The sequence below is a fragment of the Labeo rohita genome, chromosome 19 (assembly GCF_022985175.1).
Source record: "Labeo rohita strain BAU-BD-2019 chromosome 19, IGBB_LRoh.1.0, whole genome shotgun sequence".
Taxonomy (NCBI): domain Eukaryota; kingdom Metazoa; phylum Chordata; class Actinopteri; order Cypriniformes; family Cyprinidae; genus Labeo; species Labeo rohita.
The window spans coordinates 13,793,395-13,816,601 of record NC_066887.1 but is presented as its reverse complement, the minus strand read 5'-3'; the positions used below and the strand labels follow the sequence as shown (position 1 = coordinate 13,816,601).

Sequence of the window (23,207 nt, the reverse complement as noted above, 5' to 3'; positions counted from 1 at the left end):
ATTGTTATTATTATTCATTTGAAAACAGCAGAGTAGAGTTTTTTTCAGGTTTCTTTGATGAATAGAAATTTGAAAAATTTGAAAAAAAAAAAAACGCATTTATCTGAAATAGAAACCTTCTGTAATATAAATGTTAAATATTGATAATAATAATAATAATAAATGTTTCTTAAACAGCAAATCAGCATATCAGAATGATTTCGGAAGCATCATGTGACACTAAAGACATTTTTTATGTATTTTATATATATATATATATATATATATATATATAATATATTGAAATTGAAAGCAGTTATTTTAAATAGTAAAGTATTACTTTGGATCAAATAAATGCAGGCTCGTGAGCAGAAGATACTTCGTTCAATCGTAAAAAGATTGAACAAAAATTTTGGTCAACAAATTTTGACGGTTATTGTTTTTGTTATTGTTAAAACCTTTTTACAGGTTCATTGCAGGATTATTAGTGTTAACTGACAATAAAACTGGTCAAACCATTTTAGTTAACTGGAATAAAAAATGACATCAAAAACGTAAGACTTAACAAGACTTAAAAATTAAATTATGAAATGTTAACTTCACAAATAACTGAATGTTTAAAGTTAAGGTTGAAGCACAAATTGAACTCTATCTATCTATCATAATATATTTAAACGAATAAAGATGATAAAACCACATACCAAACTATTAAAAATGACTAAACTATTAAAACTTCTACAGGCTAACTAACTACTAAAACATAACTTAAATTAAAATGAAAACACAAAAGACAAAACTAAAAGCTAATGCTACAATAGCATATGAATTATATTATTATATAAATCTTACCAAAATAGCACTGGTTCTGTCGTCAGTTCAAAATCTAAAAATGCGCCAACACTGCCCTCTACCGTGAGTACGCTACATCGACGTCAGAATGTTTGCAGCAGTGGCGTAAACAAGCCTGCTTTACGGCAGCTGAGAGGTCGTGCGTCAACTGTGGGCCTGAGGAAGGTTAAAGTGACTCTGAACCGAACGGTCAGTGTTTGTATTTACAATTTGAGAGCTTTTGTATCTTTCATGCACTATTCATAAATGCTCCAGCACCAATGTAAACCTGTCGTTGTATGTACATTACATAATAATAAACGCATTCTGCTATACGTTACCAGGCCTGCTGTTAGGCTAATCAGCTAGCCAACAGCAGGACTACGATTATCAGCACAACTTGTTTTATTTTGCAAAAATAATGTAAAATTAATACGTATGCAAATGTTAAACGTAGTTTTAACACTTGCCAGATTGCTTGTTTTTTATTATTTATTTTTATGCCAGCTAATTAATATATCTATTAATCAGAATCAATGACTGGTTATTGTATTTCAGTCTTGGCACTAAAAGTTTTGTGTGTACTGCAAAAAAAAAAATATATATATCAAGAAACATTTACCGGAGATGCAAAACAAAGATAGTAATTTCTCTTTTTGCTGAATATTAAACTAAAAATTAAATGAGTTTATACTCATTCTCTATCATTTTTCTGAGCCCAGTGGCAAATGTTTATCCTTTTTTCATAATCATGAACATAATTCAGTTTCTCAGAAAACAAGACTTCTTATCTCATGTGGGGCGGAAATCATATATTTGCATGCACAGTAAAAGTTCTAGTTATTTCTATAATCTAGTGTTTGGGAACAGAAGTATTCTGTTTTTGTGTGTGTGTGTGTGAGATGAATTAAAAAGTAACGGGGCATGTTTGCTGTTTTTTATAATTTGTGACCCTAGACCACAAAACTAGTCATAAGTGTCAATTTTTCGAAATTGAGCTTTATACATCATCTGAAAGCTGAATAAATAAGCTTTCCATCGATGTATGTTTGTTAGGATAGGACAATATTTGGCTGAGATGCAACTATTTCAGTATATGGAATCTGATGGTCCAAAAAAATCAAAATATTGAGAAAATCGCCTTTTAAAGTTTTTCAAATTAAGTTCTTTGCAATGCATATTACTAATCCAAAATTAAGTTTTGATATATTTACAGTAGGAAATTTACAAAATATCTTCATGGAACATGATCTTTACTTAATTTCCTAGTGATTTTTGGCATAAAAGAAAAATGTATAATTTTGACCCATACAATGTATTTTTGGCTAATGCTACAAATATACCCCAGCAACTTATGACTGGTTTTGTGGTCCAGGGTCACATTTGTTGTTAAAATGCATTAAAATTTAAATATATACCAATACATTTTGAGAACATATTGTGTTCCCTTAAAAGTATTGCTGAAATATTCTTTACTTGGTCATGTAAAGATCTTTTAATAGGTTTAAATTTACCTTCATAAAACCTATAATATAATAATTATAGTCATATGGTTTTATGAATGTAAATTTAATAATGGAATAATAATTTAGGCATTCAACATGCATTCTACATTCAGTAGTTGCATATGACCATTTTTGATTTATTTCCTTTATTTAAAGTGCTAGCGATTTTCTAAACTTTGAGGCATGATTTAATATAAATATGAATAACTGCTTTGTTCAGTGTTCTTAAGCCTGATTGTATTATTGCATTTGTTTTACATGAAATATTCCCCTTCAGTTCCAAGAATCATGCCGTTCGTTGACCTCCAGTCAAAGCTGGGTATTAATCTGGACCAGTGGCTCTTGGCTCAGAGTGGGGAGCAGCCACAGAAGCGGGTCGCCCGCTGCCATGCCTTTGAGAAGGAGTGGATAGAGTGCGCCCACGGCATCGGCCAGACCCGGGCCAAAAGAGAGTGCAAACTAGAGCTGGAAGACTTTTACGAGTGCATGCACCGCCGAAAGACTGTAAGCACACTTGGAAATACTCAAAGTATGTATTTGAGGCTCTTTATGTTACTGACATTTATTATTGCTCCTTACAGCAACAGCGCTTATTTGAGATCCGTAAGCAGAAGGATAAGATGATTAAAGAGGGAACTTACACACCCCCTCCACAGCACACAGGCAATGAGGAGGCTCGACCCTGAATCCAGCAATCACTTTCACCACAGTCATACTGTTATACAGTTGCTTCCTCACTTATGTATTATAATATTATTGCTGTATCAACATTGTTTAATATCCGAGAAATAAATATAGCGATTCCATGTAATTGTCTGTACAATGTTTGTTAATCTGATAATTTTGTCCCTCTGTTATCATTTACTCACCCTCATGTCGTTCTTGACTATATTATGATATTACATTTTTGTCCATGCAAGGGAAGTTAGTGGTTACAAAAAGCTGCTTATTTTTTAATTGAAGAATTGGGAATATTGATTGTATTGTTGTGCCTTTGGATGTCAGAATCAGAATAACAATAATTTTTATAAAGTATTGTCGTCAAAGATGTCATTTAAGGCTAAACACGAGACAAGGGTCTGCAGACCCTGTTGCTAAACAAATACATTTAAACGGACAGACTAATGGATGAAACCTGCTATGATTACTGTACTTTTAAAGCATTCATTTAATTTAAATAATAGGTTTACATAGTATTCACATATGCAGTTTAAAGCGGACATATTGTATTCACTGTAAAAAATAATAATAGTAATAAAAAATAGTTGTTTCAACTTAAAATAATTTGTTAAACCACTGCCTAAAAATCCAGTTGTCACTTAAATTAACATTAAGTAACTTAAAATTTCAAGTTGACTAAACTAAATATTTTAAAGCAGTAGGGTAACAAATTATATTAAGTTAAAACAACTTTTACATTTTTTTTTTACAGTGTTAGCCCTACAGTTACAGCATGAAATACCATTTAAACTTGTAACCTTTTACATACCTATTTTATCTCACAATTCTGACTTTTTTTTCTCACAAATGCAAGTTTATATATTCTAGTCGTGATTTTATATCTTGATTTAACTCAACAGTAGTGAGTTTGTCAGTTCTTAGGGAAAAAAGCCAGAAGTGTGGGCTATAAACTCATGATTCTGAGCTGAGGGGAGAAGAGAGAATGACGAGTGATTTTTCCTATCAGAATTTTAAAATACAGTGCCTGTAGAAAATCATCTTACCCCTTTGAAATTGTTACTTTATTTGTTATACAGCCTGAAATCAAACCCCATTCCAAATAACCTTTCCTTTTATTTATAATTTTGGTCTTACAACATCAAATCAATAAAAGAAAAAACACAACAGTTCTGCAAACTAATAAAAACCAAAAAAACTAGAATAACAGGGTTGGAAAAATTATTAGTTCCTTGATTTAATACTTCGTAGATCCACCTTTTGCTTTAATTACAGCCATCAGTCTTTTTTGGATATGTCTATTTGCACACCTTGATTGGGGAATATTTGCCCATACTTGCAGAATTTCTCAAGCTCAAATTCTGTGGTGAGCAGCACTGGACTGCTCTCTTTAAATTCATCCAGAGATCTTCGAGTCAAGGGCTCTGACTTGGCCACCCAAAGACATTCACCTTCTTATGCTTAAACCATTTCGTTGTTGTTTTGGCAGAATGTTTAGAGTCACTGTCATGTTGGAAGGTAAATGATCTGCCCAGCTGTCTAGCAGAGGGAAGCAGGTTTTCCTCAAGAATTTGTGTGTACTTGGCAGCATTCATTTTCCCTTCAGTCCTGATCAATTGCCCCATCCCAGCTAAAGAGAAACACCCCCACAACATAATGCTGCCAACACCATGCTTCACAGTAGGTACAGTCATGGCCAAAAATGTCGGCACCCTTGCAATTCTGTCAGAAAATACAACACTTCTCTCAGAAAATTGTTCCAATTGCAAATGTTTTGGTACTCACATGCTTATTGTTTTTGTTTGCACTGCAATAACACAAAAACAGAGAAGAAAAGTCAAACTTGATCATATTTTACACAGAACTCAAAAATGGACTGGACAAAATTATTAGCACCTTGTCAAAATTGTAAGAAATAATTGCTTTTTTAAACATGTGATGCTCCTGTAATTTGTATTTAGACACACCTGTGGCAAGTAACATGTGTTGGCAATATAGTAATCACACTTGCAACCAGTTAAAATGTAGAAAAACTGACTCAACCTTTGTGTTGTGTGTCACACTGAGCATGGAGAAAAGAAAGAAGTGTAAAGAGTTGTCTGTGGATTTGAGAGAAAAAAATGTGGAAAAGCATGGACAGTCTCAAGGCTACAAGTCCATCTCCAGAGATCTTAATGTTCCTGTGTCCACTGTGCGCAATATCATTAAGAGGTTTACAGCACTGTAGCTAACCTCCCTGGACGTGGACGGAAGAGCAAAATTAATGAAATAACAGTGAAGGATTGTTCAAATGGTGGATAAAAAACCCACATTAACTTCCAAACAAATTCAAGCTGATTTGCAGACACGGGGTACAACAGTGTCAGCTCCACTCTCCATTGCCATCTGAATGAAAAGGGACGCTATGGTAGGAGACCCAGGAGGACACCACTACTGACACAAAGGCATGAAAAAGCAAGACTGGAGTTTGCCTTATGTGACAAAACCACAATCCTTCTGGGAGAACTTCCTGTGGACAGATGAGACAAAAGTAGAGCTTTTTGGTGAAGGACATCATGGCACTGTTTACAGAAAAAGAAATGAGGCCTTCAAAGAAAAGAACACAGTCCCTACAGTCAAACATCGTGGAGGTTCAAAGATGTTTTGGGGTTGCTTTGCTGGATGTCTTGACTGTGTGAACGATATCATGAAATCTGATGATTACCAAAGAATTTTGGGGCGCAACGTAGTGGCCAGTGTCAAAAAGCTGCGTCTCCACCAGAGGTCATGAGTCTTCCAGCAGGACCCGAAACACACTTAAAAAAGCACTCAGAAATGGTAACAAAAAAAGTGCTGGAGAGTTCTGAAATGGCCAGCAATGAGTCCAGATCTGAATCCCCTGATTAATTAATTTACTTTAATAATGAGGATTATAATGTGTACATGCAGCTCCAAAAAGTTAGACTTAATTTATTTTATTTTCCAGGTTGTAATGTGACAAAAGGTAAAGGTTTTCACAGGCTATGATGACTTTAGGCACTGCATATACTTAATTTTACCTTTTTTTTTTTTTTTTTTATCTTTTATTCCATGGCTTTCATAGCCATTTCATAGTTGTATTTTGAATACATTTCTTTCTTTGTAAAAGGCAAAAAGTTGATCATATTGATTTCAAACGTTTCATCAGTTTGAATAAACATTGAACCTGTTAGATCAGGTCCCCACGCCAGACAATTAGGATCCAGCCCCGGACACCAGATCCCATCAGAAAATATCAGTCTTTCGGTAACAGGACAACTAGTCAGCAAGCTGTAGTTACCCCAACCCCACTAACAAAAGATGCAGGACTCTAACCCACAGTAGATGCGGGACTCTAACCCACAATAACAGCAGGTTTCTGTCAGTTATGAAGTTGACCGATGGAAGCCAGAGATGAGCAGAAGCAGGAGACGAAGTGATGATGGTAAAAAGGGTATAACAGAATTTATTGAACAGTTTTAGTTGCGTATGTCTCAATGTTCAGACTTCGTCTGAGGAGTACAGCTCAAAGAACAATGATATATCAAACGGATTTAACATCCCATAAACCTTGAATTTCCATAAACATCCCCGTTATCTATTTCTTAGACCAAACAATTCATGAAACCCCGCAATCATGGAACTGAACAATAATGAAAATGCATAAGCAAGGAAAATAATAAGAAATATAAAATATAAAAACATATAAATGAATAATATATATGAATAAATGAATAAATAAATAATCAAATAAATAATTAAATATGACTTATGTGAATGACTAATGATTATAAAACGATTATTAAATGATTATGCAAATAAATGATTATAAATGAAATTAAAAACAAACATAAAATTTAAACACAACACAATAATTTGGAATGTAAGGATCTAAGGATCCTTCAAACCATAACATCTTAGTTGATAATTCAGTATACATTTTTATTGACAAAACATCCCATGTTTTGGTAGTGACCAAATACTAAAACACTACTAATTTTAAAATACTAAAAATTTGCATAACTGTACTAAACTTGTATTTATTTCCCCCCCCAAAATATGAGAGTTATGTGTTCCTTTTTGTCACTACTGAAACAATGATGACATGTTTCGGTCCTGACTGTTTTGGTAGTAAAAATTTTATGGGATAAGGCCCAAAAAAACAAAGATGTCACAAGTTTTGGTAATGACAATTTTAAATACTTTTGAAGCTAGCTCAAAGATGCTAATCAGCACAAGGTTAGCACAGTTTTGTACAGTGGTACACATATAAAAATGTAATGTTATGGAATAACTCCCAAAAGAGTGTGTTTAATTATAGATTAATGGTGTTCAGTAGTGACATTTTTTAAAGTTACACACAGATTTTGAACACATTTTCCTTAAAAATGATGGAGCATATCTACTCACCATATAGTTATGAGAGAGAGTGACACATGAATATTTCCTGATCATGATCATGAACTTCACTTTTCAAAAATCAAAAATGTTCATAAGTTAATATTTAGGGGTTCGGGACAGCCACCTCCCAAATGAAAATACCCACTAAATGATTATTTTGATTTTATATATATATATGAAGCTTTTAAACTTTTAAACTGATATTTTAAATATTGTGGGTTTTAATGGATAATTGAAGGATCTTAGTAAACATCTAAGATTTGAATACTTAACTGCTTTTTAAATGTGTGTGTTTTTTTTTTTTTTTGGTTGCGAGAAAGCAGTTTGCATCAGTTCTGTAGAATGGCCCATATAAGTTTGCAGAGGCCCCCTGTTTGAGAACCACTGGTATGTTACATCAGTTTGAAGACATTTTCATTTGAGCTTGAATTCATCCTTCAGGTAGAGTGAGACCATCTGATTATCTGTAATGTTTGCTACAGTATATTCAATCTGGTTCTGAGCCTGAACTGAATGCAACTGTCTTTAAGTGGTTTGGTTAAGCTTCCCATGGGACAGTTTCCAGCTGAAAGCTTAATATGAATACATCAATCCATTTGACATGCCAATCACACATTACCAAACCCAGATTAGTTATTTATTATGTTGGTCAGTGGGTGGCAGTAACAAACCAGTATTTTTGAGCCTCAGTTAACTAATAAATGAAGCATCACACTAGAAACAGCACAACTGGGAAATTACTTTAATCCAACCGAGACACTTTAGCAAAATCTAAGCAATAAATGCATGAGTATAGTTCAGAAACTGCTAGATATTTCTGTTGAGATGCTAGAACAGCTCTGAGTAAAGTTCAAATGGAATGAAGACGTGCAGACAATCACATGGGTTCAGTTTAGCCTGTTTAAGGTTAAAAGCTGGCTCTGTACAAACCGACGTCACTAAGGTCTGGTCATTTTAGATATTGTTTGTCTTCACGTGATATTAATCTTACTAGAGTTGAAATTTGGGAAAGAATGTCCACAGGATGTCCACTTGTATTTTTAGCGGGGCTGCTCTTCTGTGATGGGTTTTGTTTGATCAGTCCAACCGCAGCAGTTAATCCTTCACTGTCACACTGAATTCCACTGCAGCTCAGTGAGGACACACAGATTCAGACTACATGGATTATACTTTTATTATTTTTATGGTCAACTACAAAACAAAGAAATATATATAAATAACGTCAGTGTGTTTGAAGAGGGAAACATTTGCCACATTTATCACAGATCCCTATTGATAGACTTAACTGGGTAGATGGTCTCGCAACCTGGTCAACCCTGGTGAAAAAACCAGCATATGCTGGTAGGTATGTTTTGATGCTGGTTTAAGCTGGTCCTTAGCTGGTTTATGCTGGTCCTTTGCTGGTTCATGCTGGTCCTTGACCAGCTTAAACCAGCATCAAAACCTACCTACCAGCATATGCTGGTTTTTCACCAGGGAAGCTGTTCTTCAGCTGGTCTGGTTGGTCTCCCAGTGTGAAAAACCCCTCTAAACCAGTCAACAGTCTAGCTTGTGAGACCAGCAAACCATCCTTTAAACCATCACTGGTTTAAATGCTTCGTTTTTAACAGTGATGGAATAAATGCAACGTTTGTCATATTGCAAACTACATTTGAAGTGTTTATAACACACAGCAGATGTGAAGCAACCGTTTCCTTATATTGAATTTCAGACTGGAATGAGATTAGATTTAACTGACAGAAATGTTGATTGGATTTGATTAGTCTTGTCTGATTTTTATGTAATGCTCATAATGAAGCATTATTAAAACCATCATCATCATTAAAGAGGGCTGGGCTTAGGGCTGGATGAGAAAGGAGAGAGTGAGGAAGAGGAGGAGGAGGGGGCCGGAGAAAGAGAGAGCGGGAGAGAAGGAGGGATATGAAAGGAGGGGAATAGACAGCCATTACCGAATCACGGTCTCCATACTGCTCCTCTGTCTACCGGGTCGGTGCAAAACGAACCGAGAGTCAGTGTTTCCGTGGCCGGCTGAGAGGCGTGTTTGTCAGGATTGAGAGCCAGCGCATCCCCGCCTCTGTCACCCTGCGTGCGGTAACGGGCACTGCCGTTATACGGTAAGAAGGTCCAAATGTCCGTCATTATTCTGTCTGGGTGTATGTGTAGGATAATTATCGTTTTTTATACCATTTTCTCAGCTTTTGGTTTGTGCTACAATGATAACGTTTGAATACTAAACGCTTGAGTATCATAAAACCCCTAGATTTTCTACAAGCATCCTCGTTTCCATTTAATAATCGGGCATCGGAAGTGCTTCTCTCTACAGGGAGCGAGCCGATGTGTTAATTCCTCACGTTAATTAATCGCAAATAACGGTAATGATTTATTCATCTCACGCCCGCATGAATGGGTCTTTATAGACAGTCCGTTATTCAGTGTGTTTGGACAAAGAGGCTCTACACACCTCTGTGGTCACTCTCCTCGGTTTCCGCCACATTACGATCTGGCGATGTCTGATGTGTGAATGAATCGTTCTTTGGAGTCGAATCTTTTCAGTTCAGTTCTGGTTCTGTTGAGCCGGTCCACACAAACGGATTCGCTCACGAATTGGACTGAAAGAGTTCTCAGCAACACACCGACAGTGTTACAAATAAAACGTAGGAAACTGGTTAACTGACAGTTTGACAGTTGTATTAGAGTTCAGTTTTAATAAAACACATTTTATGAAAACGCACCAAAACGTTATATTTAAACTATGGTGGTTATAGTAGCCTATAATAACGCCAGGATTGCTCATGCAGATATTTTCTGATCAGTTTATGAGGTAAATGCAGAAGATTGAACAGTAATTACGTCATGACGTAAAGCACAGCTGAATTCGATTCATTGGAACGAACCGTTCGAAAGAACCGAATCGCGACTTTCGACTCGGATTTTCTATCACTTTGCAGTAGTAGCGGTACGTGTTGAAAGAAGGGGCGTTCCTAGGTTAATATTGATGATCTATTCACATGTCTTTCCTTTCATAAATGGCGAATATTCATTCATATCTACCAGAGACGAACAAAAGGCTTGTGCTCGGTGTGTTTACATAATCACAACCGTTCCTGGGCTAAAATGTAAAAGTACAGAAGGTTGAGTGGGTAAAGGCTATTTCTAACAACATCCACAGATGGTTATCTACCCTGTGCTCCTGTAGAGATGCAATCACACCAAGTTTCCATGCTGTGTGAGTGTAACCATTCTGCTCATTTCACTTTCAGACATTCCATGGATACATTTAGATGCTTTGATGTTATCAAGTCAATTTTTAAAGTGCTGGTCCTGAGGTTTGGAGCACTAGCCTTTCGCAGTTTTTGCGTCATGTTAAGTCCAAATAATAATAAATGACATAAGAAATATTTGAAATAAGTCACAGTTGCAAGATACAATTACGATGTCAGAAAAGTGTTCAGAGGCACTGATAATATCACTGATTTCTTCATTGACATCACATTTAATCATTGTTCGTGCATGAGTTTTATATCTCAAGCTTCCTGACAGTTAGAGGCCTCAGGCACTGGCAACGGCGGCCTGGTACGTAATCCATCCTTGATCTGATCAAATGGGGCTTATTGTAGCTACTGCCCTTTGGCAAACATGCAAAACCTCAAAAATAGGACAAATAGTGTCTGTGATTGCAGCATGTCTTGTGATTTCCTTAATAGACTCCAGCACTAATTAGGTCTGATCGAACAGTTTACGTTTGAACCCAGTAATCAAAATGCTACTATCCTGCAAGCAGGATTGTCTATTTTAGCACTTTACATGTATCTGTCTCTGGTGCATGACATGTTTCCAGGTCAGATTTGATGAAATAGATCAGTAGTTTTTTTTAACTGGTGGGTTGTGACCCAAAAATGGGCCACAGGTCTTTTCTGTGGATAAGCAGGTGAAAACAAAACTAAACGAAAGTAACATAATACAGCTAACCATAACAATAATACAACCTAGACTAAAAATATAGGTTCACAACAAGAATAAGTATGTGCTGACCATAAAGTAATTTATGCTAAATCAATGCATTTCAGTGATTATTTTAACCCTCATCTTGTGTTTTGGTTATATTGACCTGGAGAAGATTTTCTTTTCCCCAAAATGCTAGTTAATGTTATCACATTGAAGGTAAACTTGCTCACACAGAGTATAACAATGTACCAAAAATATAGATATTTTTTAAAAATATTTTTTTCTTGTGGTTCCTGGTCAAAAATGACCAGCCTACAAAAAAGTATTATAAAAAATAAGGTTTTTATTTTTATTTTTTAAAATACTATATTATTACCAAATACAGGATTCAACTTGTTTCAATTTGCACAGGCTTTTGTATTTCTTTTTGTAACTGATTGATTGTAAGCATTATTGATCTGACCTTTTAATATGAGTATTGCCAAAATTATCATTACAACAACAACAACAACAAAAATAATAATAAAATAAAATTAATTAATTAAAATAAGACGCATGAGCTCAGATCAATGAGGCCTATGACCAGTCTGTTTCAAAAAGAAATGACCCTGGACCAAAAACCAGTAATAAGGGTTTTTTTTTTTTTTTAAATTGAGCTTTATACATAATCTGAAAGCTGAATAAGCTTTCCATTGATGTATGGATATATACATTAAATATTTGGCCGAGACACAAATATTTGAAAATCTGGAATCTGAGGGTGCAAAAAAAAAAAAAAAAAAAAAACGAAATATTGAGAAAATAGCCTTTGTCCAAATGAAATTCTTAGAAAAAATAAGTTTGTTATATTTATGGTAGGAAATTTACAAAGTATCTAAATGGAACATGAGATACTCTTTACTTAATATCCTAATGATTTCTGGCATAAAAGAAAAATCGATAATTTTGACCCATACAATGTATTTTTGGCTATTGCTACAAATATACCCGTGCTACTAAAGACTGGTTTTGTGGTCCAGGGTCATATATAATACCTGTGCTAAAAGAAAAAACAAGCTGACAAAAAGATTGAATCCAAGATTTTGTGATAATTTAGCATAATGAGACAAGCAGCGTCCTGAAGCAAAACCAAGAGAGCCCTTAAGGCAGAGCCTGCTCTAAACATGCAGAATTCTTTAGCACTTGATATTACACAAAGATTAAATATCACATTTTCCATAAGAACTAATACCTAAATGCCCACAGTGCTCGGAATAATGCAAAGCTAATATTTATTGCTATAAGATCCCCTCCTCCATAACCATTCCCAGCAAGTTTCATTATTGCGTGAGTGCGTCTATAGTGATGTGTCAGTGTTACTCATAGCAGATGCTTCTATCTTCCTGGGTGAACTCACATGAACATATCTTTGCACACATTGTATAAACGCAGCAAGAAAACAAATGCCACCCGCCTGTGTTCCACAAACTTATCATTTCTCTCCAAGGGAAATGGTGCAACACTAAGGCTGTTCTGAGACGTGCTTGGCGAGCAATGTGGGAAGCCGGATTCTTTGTGCAAATGCACAGACTCAGTTGCACAGAGACTTTAAATCAACACAGCAGCTCTCTGTCAGTGCATTTGTTGCACTCAGCTGTCGTGAACTTAGTGTGGTGGTAGGAATGAAATGAGAGATGAAATAATGCAAAAGAGAGCAGTAGTTTCCTCCCTTTTCCTTCAGAGGCATAATGACATAGCAAGGTTTTGAACACAGCATTGCCTCTATTTATATCTGTTGGCTGCCACTGAACCACCATGCTGTCAGGCAACAGCGGGATGGCAAAGAGATCTAGCTTCAGCAACATGGTTTTGAGTGAACTTAGTCCTGCTTTCGAGAAGCAGTAAAGACAGAGCTCGGCATATCTGATTATATGCAGGGAGTGGACGCTTTCTGATTTATAGAAATGGTTTCCAGGAAAGACTTGTTCACATCATATAGAGCAACATTACATTTAAATGACACTTTTATCCAAAGCAACTCGCAATGCATTTATTCAACATACAGAGATACGTTTTTATAAACTTATGCATTATATGGAAATCGAATAACCATTAGGTTGCACTACTGTTTGAGATACTAGAACTGACACTCTAACAACATACTGGCTGACATTATGCACATTGTCATGTTTTTAGTATGAACTAATATCTAAATAGCAAGGAAAAAATGTAAGTAAAAAAAGTATGAATGCATAAATATAAATAAAAAAGTTATTTGCTATTTTTTTTTATTATTGTAGTATTTTTAAGGAAATATAGTAATATTTGAAGAAAAAAGATGCATGCATTCATCCATCCATCCATCCATTTAACAAAAAGTAAAAATAAATAAATAATCAGATGAATAAAAATAAGTAAATAAATAAAAAGTACTCAAAACATAATAATACATAATTTACTGTATTATAAAATACAATTTGTATTGTAACCTTAAAGTAAAAAAAAAAAAAATACTGTATCATTTTATTATTTTAGTGTTGTTAAGGAAATAAAAAAAAATTTGAGAGAAAAAAAGTTGTATCCATCCATCTATTTAACAGATTCCAGCTCTGTTGCAAGACAAAAGATGAATCGAAATTTAAATAAATAAATTCATACATACATACAGAAAAATAAAATAAAAAAGCATACAAATAGAATAATATAAATTGACTGTTTTATAAAATATCAATTTTATTTTAACACTTTTTTTTTTAGAAAATAGAAGACAGTGATTTTGATTAAAGTGTTTTTCCATTGTTGTGGCTAAATATCAAAAATTCATGAAAATGAATTAAAGAAAAATGTTGTAAAATATTTATGGTTACACCCAAAGCCTTGCCTTGGAAAAAAAATGCGCAAACCCCCTTCCCCCCTACTTAATTCGTAGGCCATACCATAGAAAACCCACTCATCAGACGGCCTGGGACAACATTCCCGGTTGTCCCCCCTGACAACGACCCCGGTTCCACCACATTTCAAAAGTTATTAAATCAAAGCATTTGTTGAAACTGGCATAAAAGCTTTAAAAAACCATATGACACCAACACAAATACACAGCCATATATATATATGGGAGCAATAGCTCCTCTAGCAAGCCTTTCATGACTGATGTAGATGCACATCTCCAGACAGCTTGCACTGAGTTCACTTATATTGATGAGTTCAGCTGGTGTGGAGTAATGTGATGGACAGGAACCTACTCTAGCCCCCTTGGGCCCCATTTCTTCCAGCTGATCACAGAGGAATGCACATCAGAGAGCTCTGGCCTGGCCAAATACAATGTCCAATACTGATCAGAACGTGTTTTAATAGTACCGTGACTGAAAAGAGAGTTCGATTCTCCTGCCACTTTTCCTTCTCATCATCATTGTTGAAGTGAGTCAGCGCTGTACACCTGATATCCTGAAGCATCTGTCTTTCTTCATCTCTTTTACTTTAATTTTATTGCAGAGTCTTCAACTGATATGTTTTCCTTATTTTGTACTCATGTTCTCTGGTGTACAGTAGTAGTATGTTACCCTGTGGGTGATGAATTATACATCTCACACATTATACAGTCTCTTACATGCTTCTGTTTCCGTCCTGACTTTATTTCTGTTTCCCTTTTTACCCTGCCACCCCTCATATACCTCCTCCCAGCCCTCTGGCGAGATGTCTTCCTCGGACGAGGAGAGCCTGAGCGAACGTTCGTGTGTGAGCGAACGTTCGTTCCGCAGCGAGAGGTCTGGGGGCTCTCTCTCGCCCTGCGCCCACAGCACAGCCGGGCCCAAAGGGGACACTCTGCCATGGAACTTATCCAAACATGAGAGACGCAAGCGCAAGAGCCAGGACTCAGTGCTGGACCCCGCAGAGAGGGCAGTCGTGCGAGTCGCAGGTAAGATATTCAACTGTGACTATGTGAGCTCTTTAGTATTTAAAGGGATAGTTCACCTAAAAATAAAAAGGAATCATTAATGAACCCTCGTGTCGTTTCAAAACTGAGACAAAAGAAATTTTTTTTACTATTTTTGTCTATATAATGAAAGTCACTGGAATCCAAAACCCCAAAGACCCCACTAACTTGCATAATATGAACAAAAAATACTGATACATTTTTTTAAATGATCCCTTTAAGCATAATAATGAAATTACGTTCAATCTGATATATTAGACAAGTGGCTCTTGTTTTGTGTGTCCTGAGTCAATGATTTAAAGCAATCTGGTAGCTGACTAAAGTTGGAAAGGAGAACATGTGGTGGTTTCTATACTGTGTAACATTAGTGCTCTGGGATTCAACATTGATACATACAGCTGCATGGGGATCAAGTTCTGTGAAATAAACTCTGACTGGGCTCGTGTGAGAGAAGAGAGGCCAAATGTTGGGAGCCGAACTGTTTTGAGACGCTTTTAGACACACTGGCTGTTGCTCTGGCTTTTCCTGCTGATTTCATTACTCCTGACAGACTGTGTCTGTGTTGCTGAACTAAACAGTTGTTGAAAACAGAGAGAAAACTGGCTGAAGGGAAGGAGATTTAGTTAGTGTTTTTGCAACTTGGTATATATGTGATCAAAAGTGTGAGAAAACACCAGTCACTTTTTACTAGGTTTATAAAAACGGATATGAGGGTATCCAAGGCACATCTGGATTGCTGTGCAGACTGTCACGCTACGGCCTCAACAGAGCTTTCCTTGCCAATCCTAACCTCACATTTTTACGACCATGTGTCGAGCTTGTGTCCCTCTAGATTCGCCTCTGTCAGACACGATCTGTGTTTGTTCCATCAACGTTTGGGCCTTTTTTGGGGCCTGGAATGCTTGTTTGTTGTTATAGGAGAATGCTGGGTGAAATGGTACAAGCTTTATGACTTTTTGCATAATCTTAGGTCCAAACTACATGAGACTTGACAGCAATATTGTTGAATATCATTGTTGAAGGCTATATTAGGGTCAACAATATGTCACAATTTTTTTTTTTTTGTCTGGATCTATTCATTTATCTAAAAGCACATTAAAAATACATAGACACAATGACTTGCAGTTGAAGTCAAAAGTTTACATACACCTTGCAGAATCTGAAAAATGTTAATTATTTTACCAAAATAAGACGGATCATACAAAATGCATGTCATTTTTTTAGTACTAACCTGAATAAAAACATTTTATATTATTATTTTATGAATAATAACAATTCTTAATAATTATCACATTCAAAAGTTTACATACACTTGATTGTTAATACTGTGTTGTTACCTGAATGATCCACAGCTGTTTTTTTTTTTTTTTTTTTTTTTTTTTTTTTTTTAGTGATAGTTCATGAGTCCCTTGTTTGTCCTGAACAGATAACTTGCCGCTGTTCTTCAAAAAAATCTTTCAGGTCCCACAAATTTTGTTTTTTATTTCTCAGGGACTAATATGCAACTCTTACAGAAGGTTCAAATGCTCACACAAAGCATTAAGAGCCAGGTGTGTAAACGTTTGAACAGAATGAAGATGTGTACATTCTTCTTATTTTGCCTAAATTGCATATTTTTTAATTTAGTACTGTGCTTCTGAAGCTACAGAAGCTACTTACATGTTTTCCAGAAGACAAAATAAGAATTTTAAAAAGTTTTCACCCCCTGGTTCTTAATGCATCGTGTTTCCTTTTGAAGCATCAGTGAGCGTTTGAACCTTCTGTAATAGTTGCATATGAGTCCCTCAGTTGTCCTCAGTGTGAAAAGATGGATCTCACAGTCATACAGTCATTGTTGGAAAGGGCTCAAATACACAAAAATGCTTAAAAAACAAAGAATTTGTTGGACCTGAAGGATTTTTCAGAAGAACAACATTCAGTTTAACTGTTCAGGACAAACAAGGGATTAATAATCAACTATTAATAATCAACTATCACAAAAAAACACAGCTGTGGATCATTCAGGTCAATCAGGTGTATGTAAACTTTTGAAAGGGGTCATTTTTATAAATTCAAATATAATTTTCTCTTGTGGACTATATGTAAACGTCTTTTATGTGAAACATCTTATTCAGATCAGTACTAAATAAAAAACAACATGCATTTTGTATGATCCCTCTTATTTTGGTAAAATAATTAACATTTTGCAATTCTTCAAGGTATAGGTAAACTTTTGCCCGCAACAGTAAATACATGATGAGCAATCATTCATTTTTATATTACAAATAAAATGTTAAAAATACAAAGTGAAATGTATCAGGGTGACATAGATGTCCTGATATATAACAATTAAAAAAACTCATTAAAAGAATGAAGAATCAAACAGTCTTTTAAAATCAGATTATTTGAACTTTTTACAACAAAAAAAGAACAATAAAGGAATGTGATGTAGGCTATCAGTACGGCCTGTTTCAATGATAAAACGGTTTGAATTTCTGTTAACTGCATACATTTCTGACTAATAGTTAGAGAACTTCTAGAACTATTAATAACACACAACTAATGTTAGTAAACCAACTGTAAAAGGCCGTTAACGGAGGTCAGAGACGCTGATGACAGACGCAAAGAGGAAAAAATACTGTAGCAGAAAATACTGATTTGGGGGCAGGGGCTGATATGAACATAGATGACGTTATCTTTTCATCTTACATCCGTACAATGTGTATTAATGTAGTATTCAAAAGCTTAGTGCTGCTTTGTTTACAACAGTAACCAAGAAGACACTATATCACTGCTAATCCATAAGCGCCACCTACTGTCAGAGAGCGAGTGTGTGAGAGAGAGTGTTTTTGTTTTGTTTAGATGTTTTATGTAGCATAATATCACAAAGCTTAGGTCAGACCATTCTGTTTTTACTTTAGGTTTAGAAATGTTACAATCTAATTTACATTAAAAACTGCCCATGCTAGCTACATGTAGCATGTTTGTTTAGGTCATGATTAAAATGCAGTGGTTCTGCAACTGTTTCATGCATTTTGATTCATGTAAAGGCACAGTCAGGGAAAAAAGCATTATAAACCGTGAAACTGTCAGAATCCTAAAACAAACTGTGACGCAGATTTGTGGTCAAACCGTCCAGCACTACTTAGTATGAGATACAGAGGTGTTGAGGGACCTGTGTCCATTAAAATTGCTATTTTTCAGGCAGCTCAAAGGGCGACTCAGGCTGAATCCCTCAATTCCCTTGTTGCCATGGGTTACCTGTTTGCTTTTCCAGTCCCCCTTAGTTTCCATGGCTATGAAATGAGAGGGAAAGGGAACCAAAAAGGGCGAAAGCCCGAAAAACAAATAGTGAAGTACAGTTAGCAAGATCGTTTGAATTTCAATTTACGTTTGAGAAAAGAGAGAGTGCTTATGTGAAGCTTAAAGAAATTGTGAAAAGAAATGCCTAAAAGAATAAAAAGAAGGTGATGACGATGGAAAAAGGACAAGGTTCAAAGAGCAGGGTAATGATGGTGTATTAAAAGGAACGAGGTGAGAGACACAATAAGCATGGAGGGAATAACTGGAAGGAAGGCGTGTGTGTGTCTAATTTACAGCACTTCAGTCTTGGAATGCCATGCTGCAAAACAGTTATGACAGTTGCCTAGAAAACACAGCGAGTTTCCAAACACAAACTACACTATGCACACAGTTCTCAGCTCTAACCACCTTTCATTTTGTGTGCGTGCAGGTGAAGTTGTTTGAACCCAAGCTGCAGTCGAATGGCAATAAACTGGTTATGTCACAGTGGTGTCAACGACTTTTGAGTCTGGGTGGCCGTTTACTGTTGTGAGTGATGTCTGAAACAGTACGCGCTAAAGAAATAGGACAAGAGGCTGATGAAGCCATAATTTCACACTGTTTAAATGTGGCATGACAGGGAGAGTCACAATGGAAAAACACTTTGTAACACTTCCCGTCAAGGGTTATTGTTGCTGCCCACCTACAGAGTAACGTTAAGTGAAGAAACAAAATGTGGGTTATGTTTCCATTGGAAAAATGTTGTTTGTTCCCTCGTTTTAGTTCAGAATGAGTGAATGAATTAGTACAACGTGGTCACAATTTACTAAACTGAGGGAACTAATTATATTTCCCCATATGTAATGTATAGGGCTCCATAGAGACGTATTTTTACATTTACAGTACATTTGCCTTAATTTACCGCTCACTTAAACCAGGATCACACTACAGGATTTTTAGCCCGATCTTGCCGCAATTTTCCCCTCTAAAGAATCGGAGAATCGGTGTCGAGCACCTCGATCTGTCCCGACGTTCGGCATGGATTATCTGGAAATGTGAGACGGTCACATATCGAATCTTGCGCGTCCCAGTCTGCTCTCACACAAATCGGTGCCGCCCCCGACCATATCAAACATGTCTGATATTCAGGATTTTAAATCGGGATGATCATGGCTATGATTACGACAGTACAATAGCCAATGCGCGACAGCAACCCTGGTGAAAAAACCAGCATATGCTGGTAGGTATGTTTTGATGCTGGAATGCTGGTTAGGTAGGTTTTGATGCTGGTTTATGCTGGTCCTTAGCCGGTTTAGGCTGGTCCTTTGCTGGTTTTTGCTTGTCATGTAGCTGGTCAAGGACCAGCATGAACCAGCAAAGGACCAGCATAAACCAGCTAAGGACCAGCATAAACCAGCAAAGGACCAGCTTAAACCAGCATCAAAACCTACCTAACCAGCATTCCAGCATCAAAACATACCTACCAGCATATGCTGGTTTTTTCACCAGGGAAAACAGCTGCTGTACGGTCCATTGGATAGTGGAGATGCATGAAACGGCTTCTTATGTTTTTATAGTAACACTGTCTGCATAATATGTTTAAAATATACCACAACTGCATGGAGCAAGGAAAGCTCTGGAGTGAAATCGTCTCAGTTTTCAACACACCGGGTGAGTGCATAAAGCTGCTAGCACCCTAGCTAACATGTGTAAACATCAGTTGCTGAAATGACGATCTGTTGCGCAAGATCACGTGAGGCGCTCCCTCTGTCGTGACAATCTTAATAATATCTTGTAGTGTGTGATGCGCCACAATTTTCCAGTCTTGTAGTGTGTGCATGTTTAAAATTTCAGGGAAGATAATCTGCAAAGATTCTCCTTATGTGTGCACTGCAACCAGATTTCATAATCGGTTAGTATTTTAAAAATTCTGTAGTGTGAGCCAGGCTTTAAAGATAATAAGATAAAGACAAAAATTTACAGATAATTTACTCACCTCCTTGTCATCCAAGATGTCTTTTTTTCTTCAGTCGTAAAGAAATTTTTTTTGAGGAAAACATTTCAGGATTTCTCTCCATATAGTGGACTTCTTTGATGGCCCCGAGTTTGAACTTCCAAAATGCAGTTTTTCTGTAATAAATTAATTCTTTATCAAATCTAATTATCCTTTATAAATTCATTAGACATGCTTTTGATTATTAAAATGTAATGAAACAATTAAAATAGAATCCAGAAAATTAATGGAAAACAGAGATTCACAAACAAAACTGAATTTTTCTGATTTTTTAAATGTAACCATTAAAATAGAGTCTAGAAAAATTAAAACAGAATTTAGGAAAAAATAAAACAGATTTCATAGGGCCCTCTTTATTTCATTTGTGTCTTTGCTTTATTGTAGTTGTTCTTTAGTTTGTTACTTGCATCCAGGTTCTTATTATTAATAACAAAGATAAAATAACAAAAAATGACTATGTCATGATAGAAATTGTTGCTGTGAAAAAAACTACTATATCATGAAATAAGATTTGGCTTTATCCTTTAAGCTTATTTACCAATATAGCAAAGATCTCTACATACCTGTAGGCTCGGGAGTTGTTCACCATGATCATGTAGTGGCACTGGCATGTGATTATTATTATTATTTTATTTTATTTTTTTGAAGGGAATGAAATGCTTTGTTTTAATAGATAAAATAACTATGATCTCCATTTGGATCATCTGTTGTTTACTTTGTTGTAGTATTGGTTCAGTAGTGGTATCGTGATATATTAGTCGGGTATGGTATCAAAGTCAAAATTTTGGTATTGTGACAACACTACAAGATATATATGTTTGATTAAAACTGAAGGAATCACAATAATCTACATGACTTCAGTCCATCAGTTAACATCTTGTAAAGTGAAAAGCTGCGTGCTTATGTGAAAATCCATAATTAGGGCTTTTTTACTTTATACTGTTGCTTTGCTTCCAAATTATGACTCAATAATCTATAATCAAAAACCACAGCCATATTGTTTAGAATAGTTTTGCACTGTGTTTTCTTGTAAACAGTGCTTAATCTGTAAATAATTATCTCCTGATTCAAACAAGATGACTTTTTCACTGGAGAAACCAATACGTATAGAAGTCATAGTTTAGAAGCAAAGCAACAGTTTAAAGTTAAAAATGTCTTAATTATGGATTTATTTATTAAAAACACGCTTCATAAGACATTAATTGATGGACTGGGGTCATGTTGTGGATTATTGTAATCTTTTAATCAGCTTTTTGGAACCTTATTCTGACAGCACCCATTCACAGCAGAGGATCCATTGGTGAGCAAATGATGTAATACTAAATTTCTCCATATCTGTTTTTGGTGAAGAAACAAAAACATCCATATCTTGGATGTCTTATGCACCACCTCAATCACAGAAGCGAACTCCATTATTTTTGCATATTGCATAAGGGTATCTGTTTGCCAGAGAGATGTGGTTAAATGTAAAAGGAATGTGTGCATACCTGGTCAAATTGCAATCCGATCGATCAAGCACTTGAAGTGACTAAGCATAAATAGACCCTTAAGAGCTTTTAAATGTAGACTAACTGTGAATGCTATAAATGTAGAATGTTATCCTCTTATTCTGAGCTGGATCTGAGAAAAGGGATCTTATTTATATACAAATGAGTAAACTGATCCAGTGTCACCAAAGTAGATTGCCTGAGACATAATCCATAATACTGTGATTTTAAAAATCATTTTCATGACAATTCCACCTGCAAGAAATGAATGGCATTACAGCTATTTGAAAAGCAAAAAGACATTTTAATACAGAATATATCAGCAATCATGATACCCTTTTTTTCTGGAGATGTGCATGTGTAATGTGCCTCAGTATTATGTGTTTTGGGACTCACTGGGCCAACAGCAATATCCGCTGTCAGGCTATCAGTTGTTAGATGGTCTGTGAGTGTGGGAACATCATGACCACTTTGTTTGTGTGCAAGTGTGTGTATCTTTGCTGTATGAGCCTGTGCTAATACTAGGAACGAATGTTTTAACACTATGTTTGGACCTAAACTTTCAGAAGCTGGTCATCCAAGGAAGGCTTGGCTACTAGGCAATTTTTATGGATCTACATCTGCTCTTAATATACAGGGATGCTTGTCCCAGCACGTGCTAAGGCTGTAGATCAGACAATGTTTATAACAGTAGCTTGATGTAAGCATGCCGTTAAATTTACTTTTTATGAGGAGATAAGTGACGGAGGGAATTTGTGTCACATAAATGTCCTAAGCAATTAAATGTATTCAGGGACAAGACTTTGTGTTTAAAACAAATAGTAAAAGTAAAGATCCATGATTTATTAGTTGTTTAACAACCCAAGTGAGGTGATAAATGTTTGAAGTTGTTGGATCAACAGTTCTTGGCCTGGGTTTGAGTCTTGTGATTAAGGTTTGGTCTGGGTGAGTGGATCTAGTGTTGGAAAGCCTGGTTTTAGGCGGGTTTGAATGTACTTTTTTGGATTCTATTACAACTGACTGATAAGAGAAATCTGAATCAAATCAGGGACTTTATTTTGCCTGAAATTACTCTTTGCAACTGTTAGGTGGGAGTGCAGTAGTGTGGTGATGTGATAAAAAGCCTGTTCACTTATTCTTGAACACTGGGACAAACAGGCTACAAATTTGAGAAAAAAGTCAGTGTATAAAGGAAGTAT

At 35.8% G+C, this 23,207-nt stretch overlaps 2 protein-coding genes across 2 annotated transcripts in view; both read left to right on the top strand.

The window, feature by feature from the left end:
* Nucleotides 1-884: 884 nt before the first annotated feature.
* Nucleotides 885-3,118, top strand: ndufs5 (NADH:ubiquinone oxidoreductase subunit S5). Its single transcript, XM_051136033.1, has 3 exons — nt 885-1,017; nt 2,590-2,816; nt 2,894-3,118. Exons 2-3 carry the CDS (start codon nt 2,601-2,603, stop codon nt 2,996-2,998), a joined length of 321 nt encoding a protein of 106 aa, XP_050991990.1. The 5' UTR covers nt 885-1,017; nt 2,590-2,600; the 3' UTR covers nt 2,999-3,118.
* A 6,185-nt stretch (nt 3,119-9,303) lies between these two features.
* The window catches only part of macf1a (microtubule actin crosslinking factor 1a), a 213,889-nt gene continuing 199,985 nt past the window's right edge, over nt 9,304-23,207 (top strand). Inside the window, 2 exon segments of the mRNA XM_051136559.1 lie at nt 9,304-9,502; nt 14,994-15,228. Of these exon segments, the coding sequence (XP_050992516.1) occupies nt 15,006-15,228 (223 nt within the window). The 5' untranslated portion in view covers nt 9,304-9,502; nt 14,994-15,005.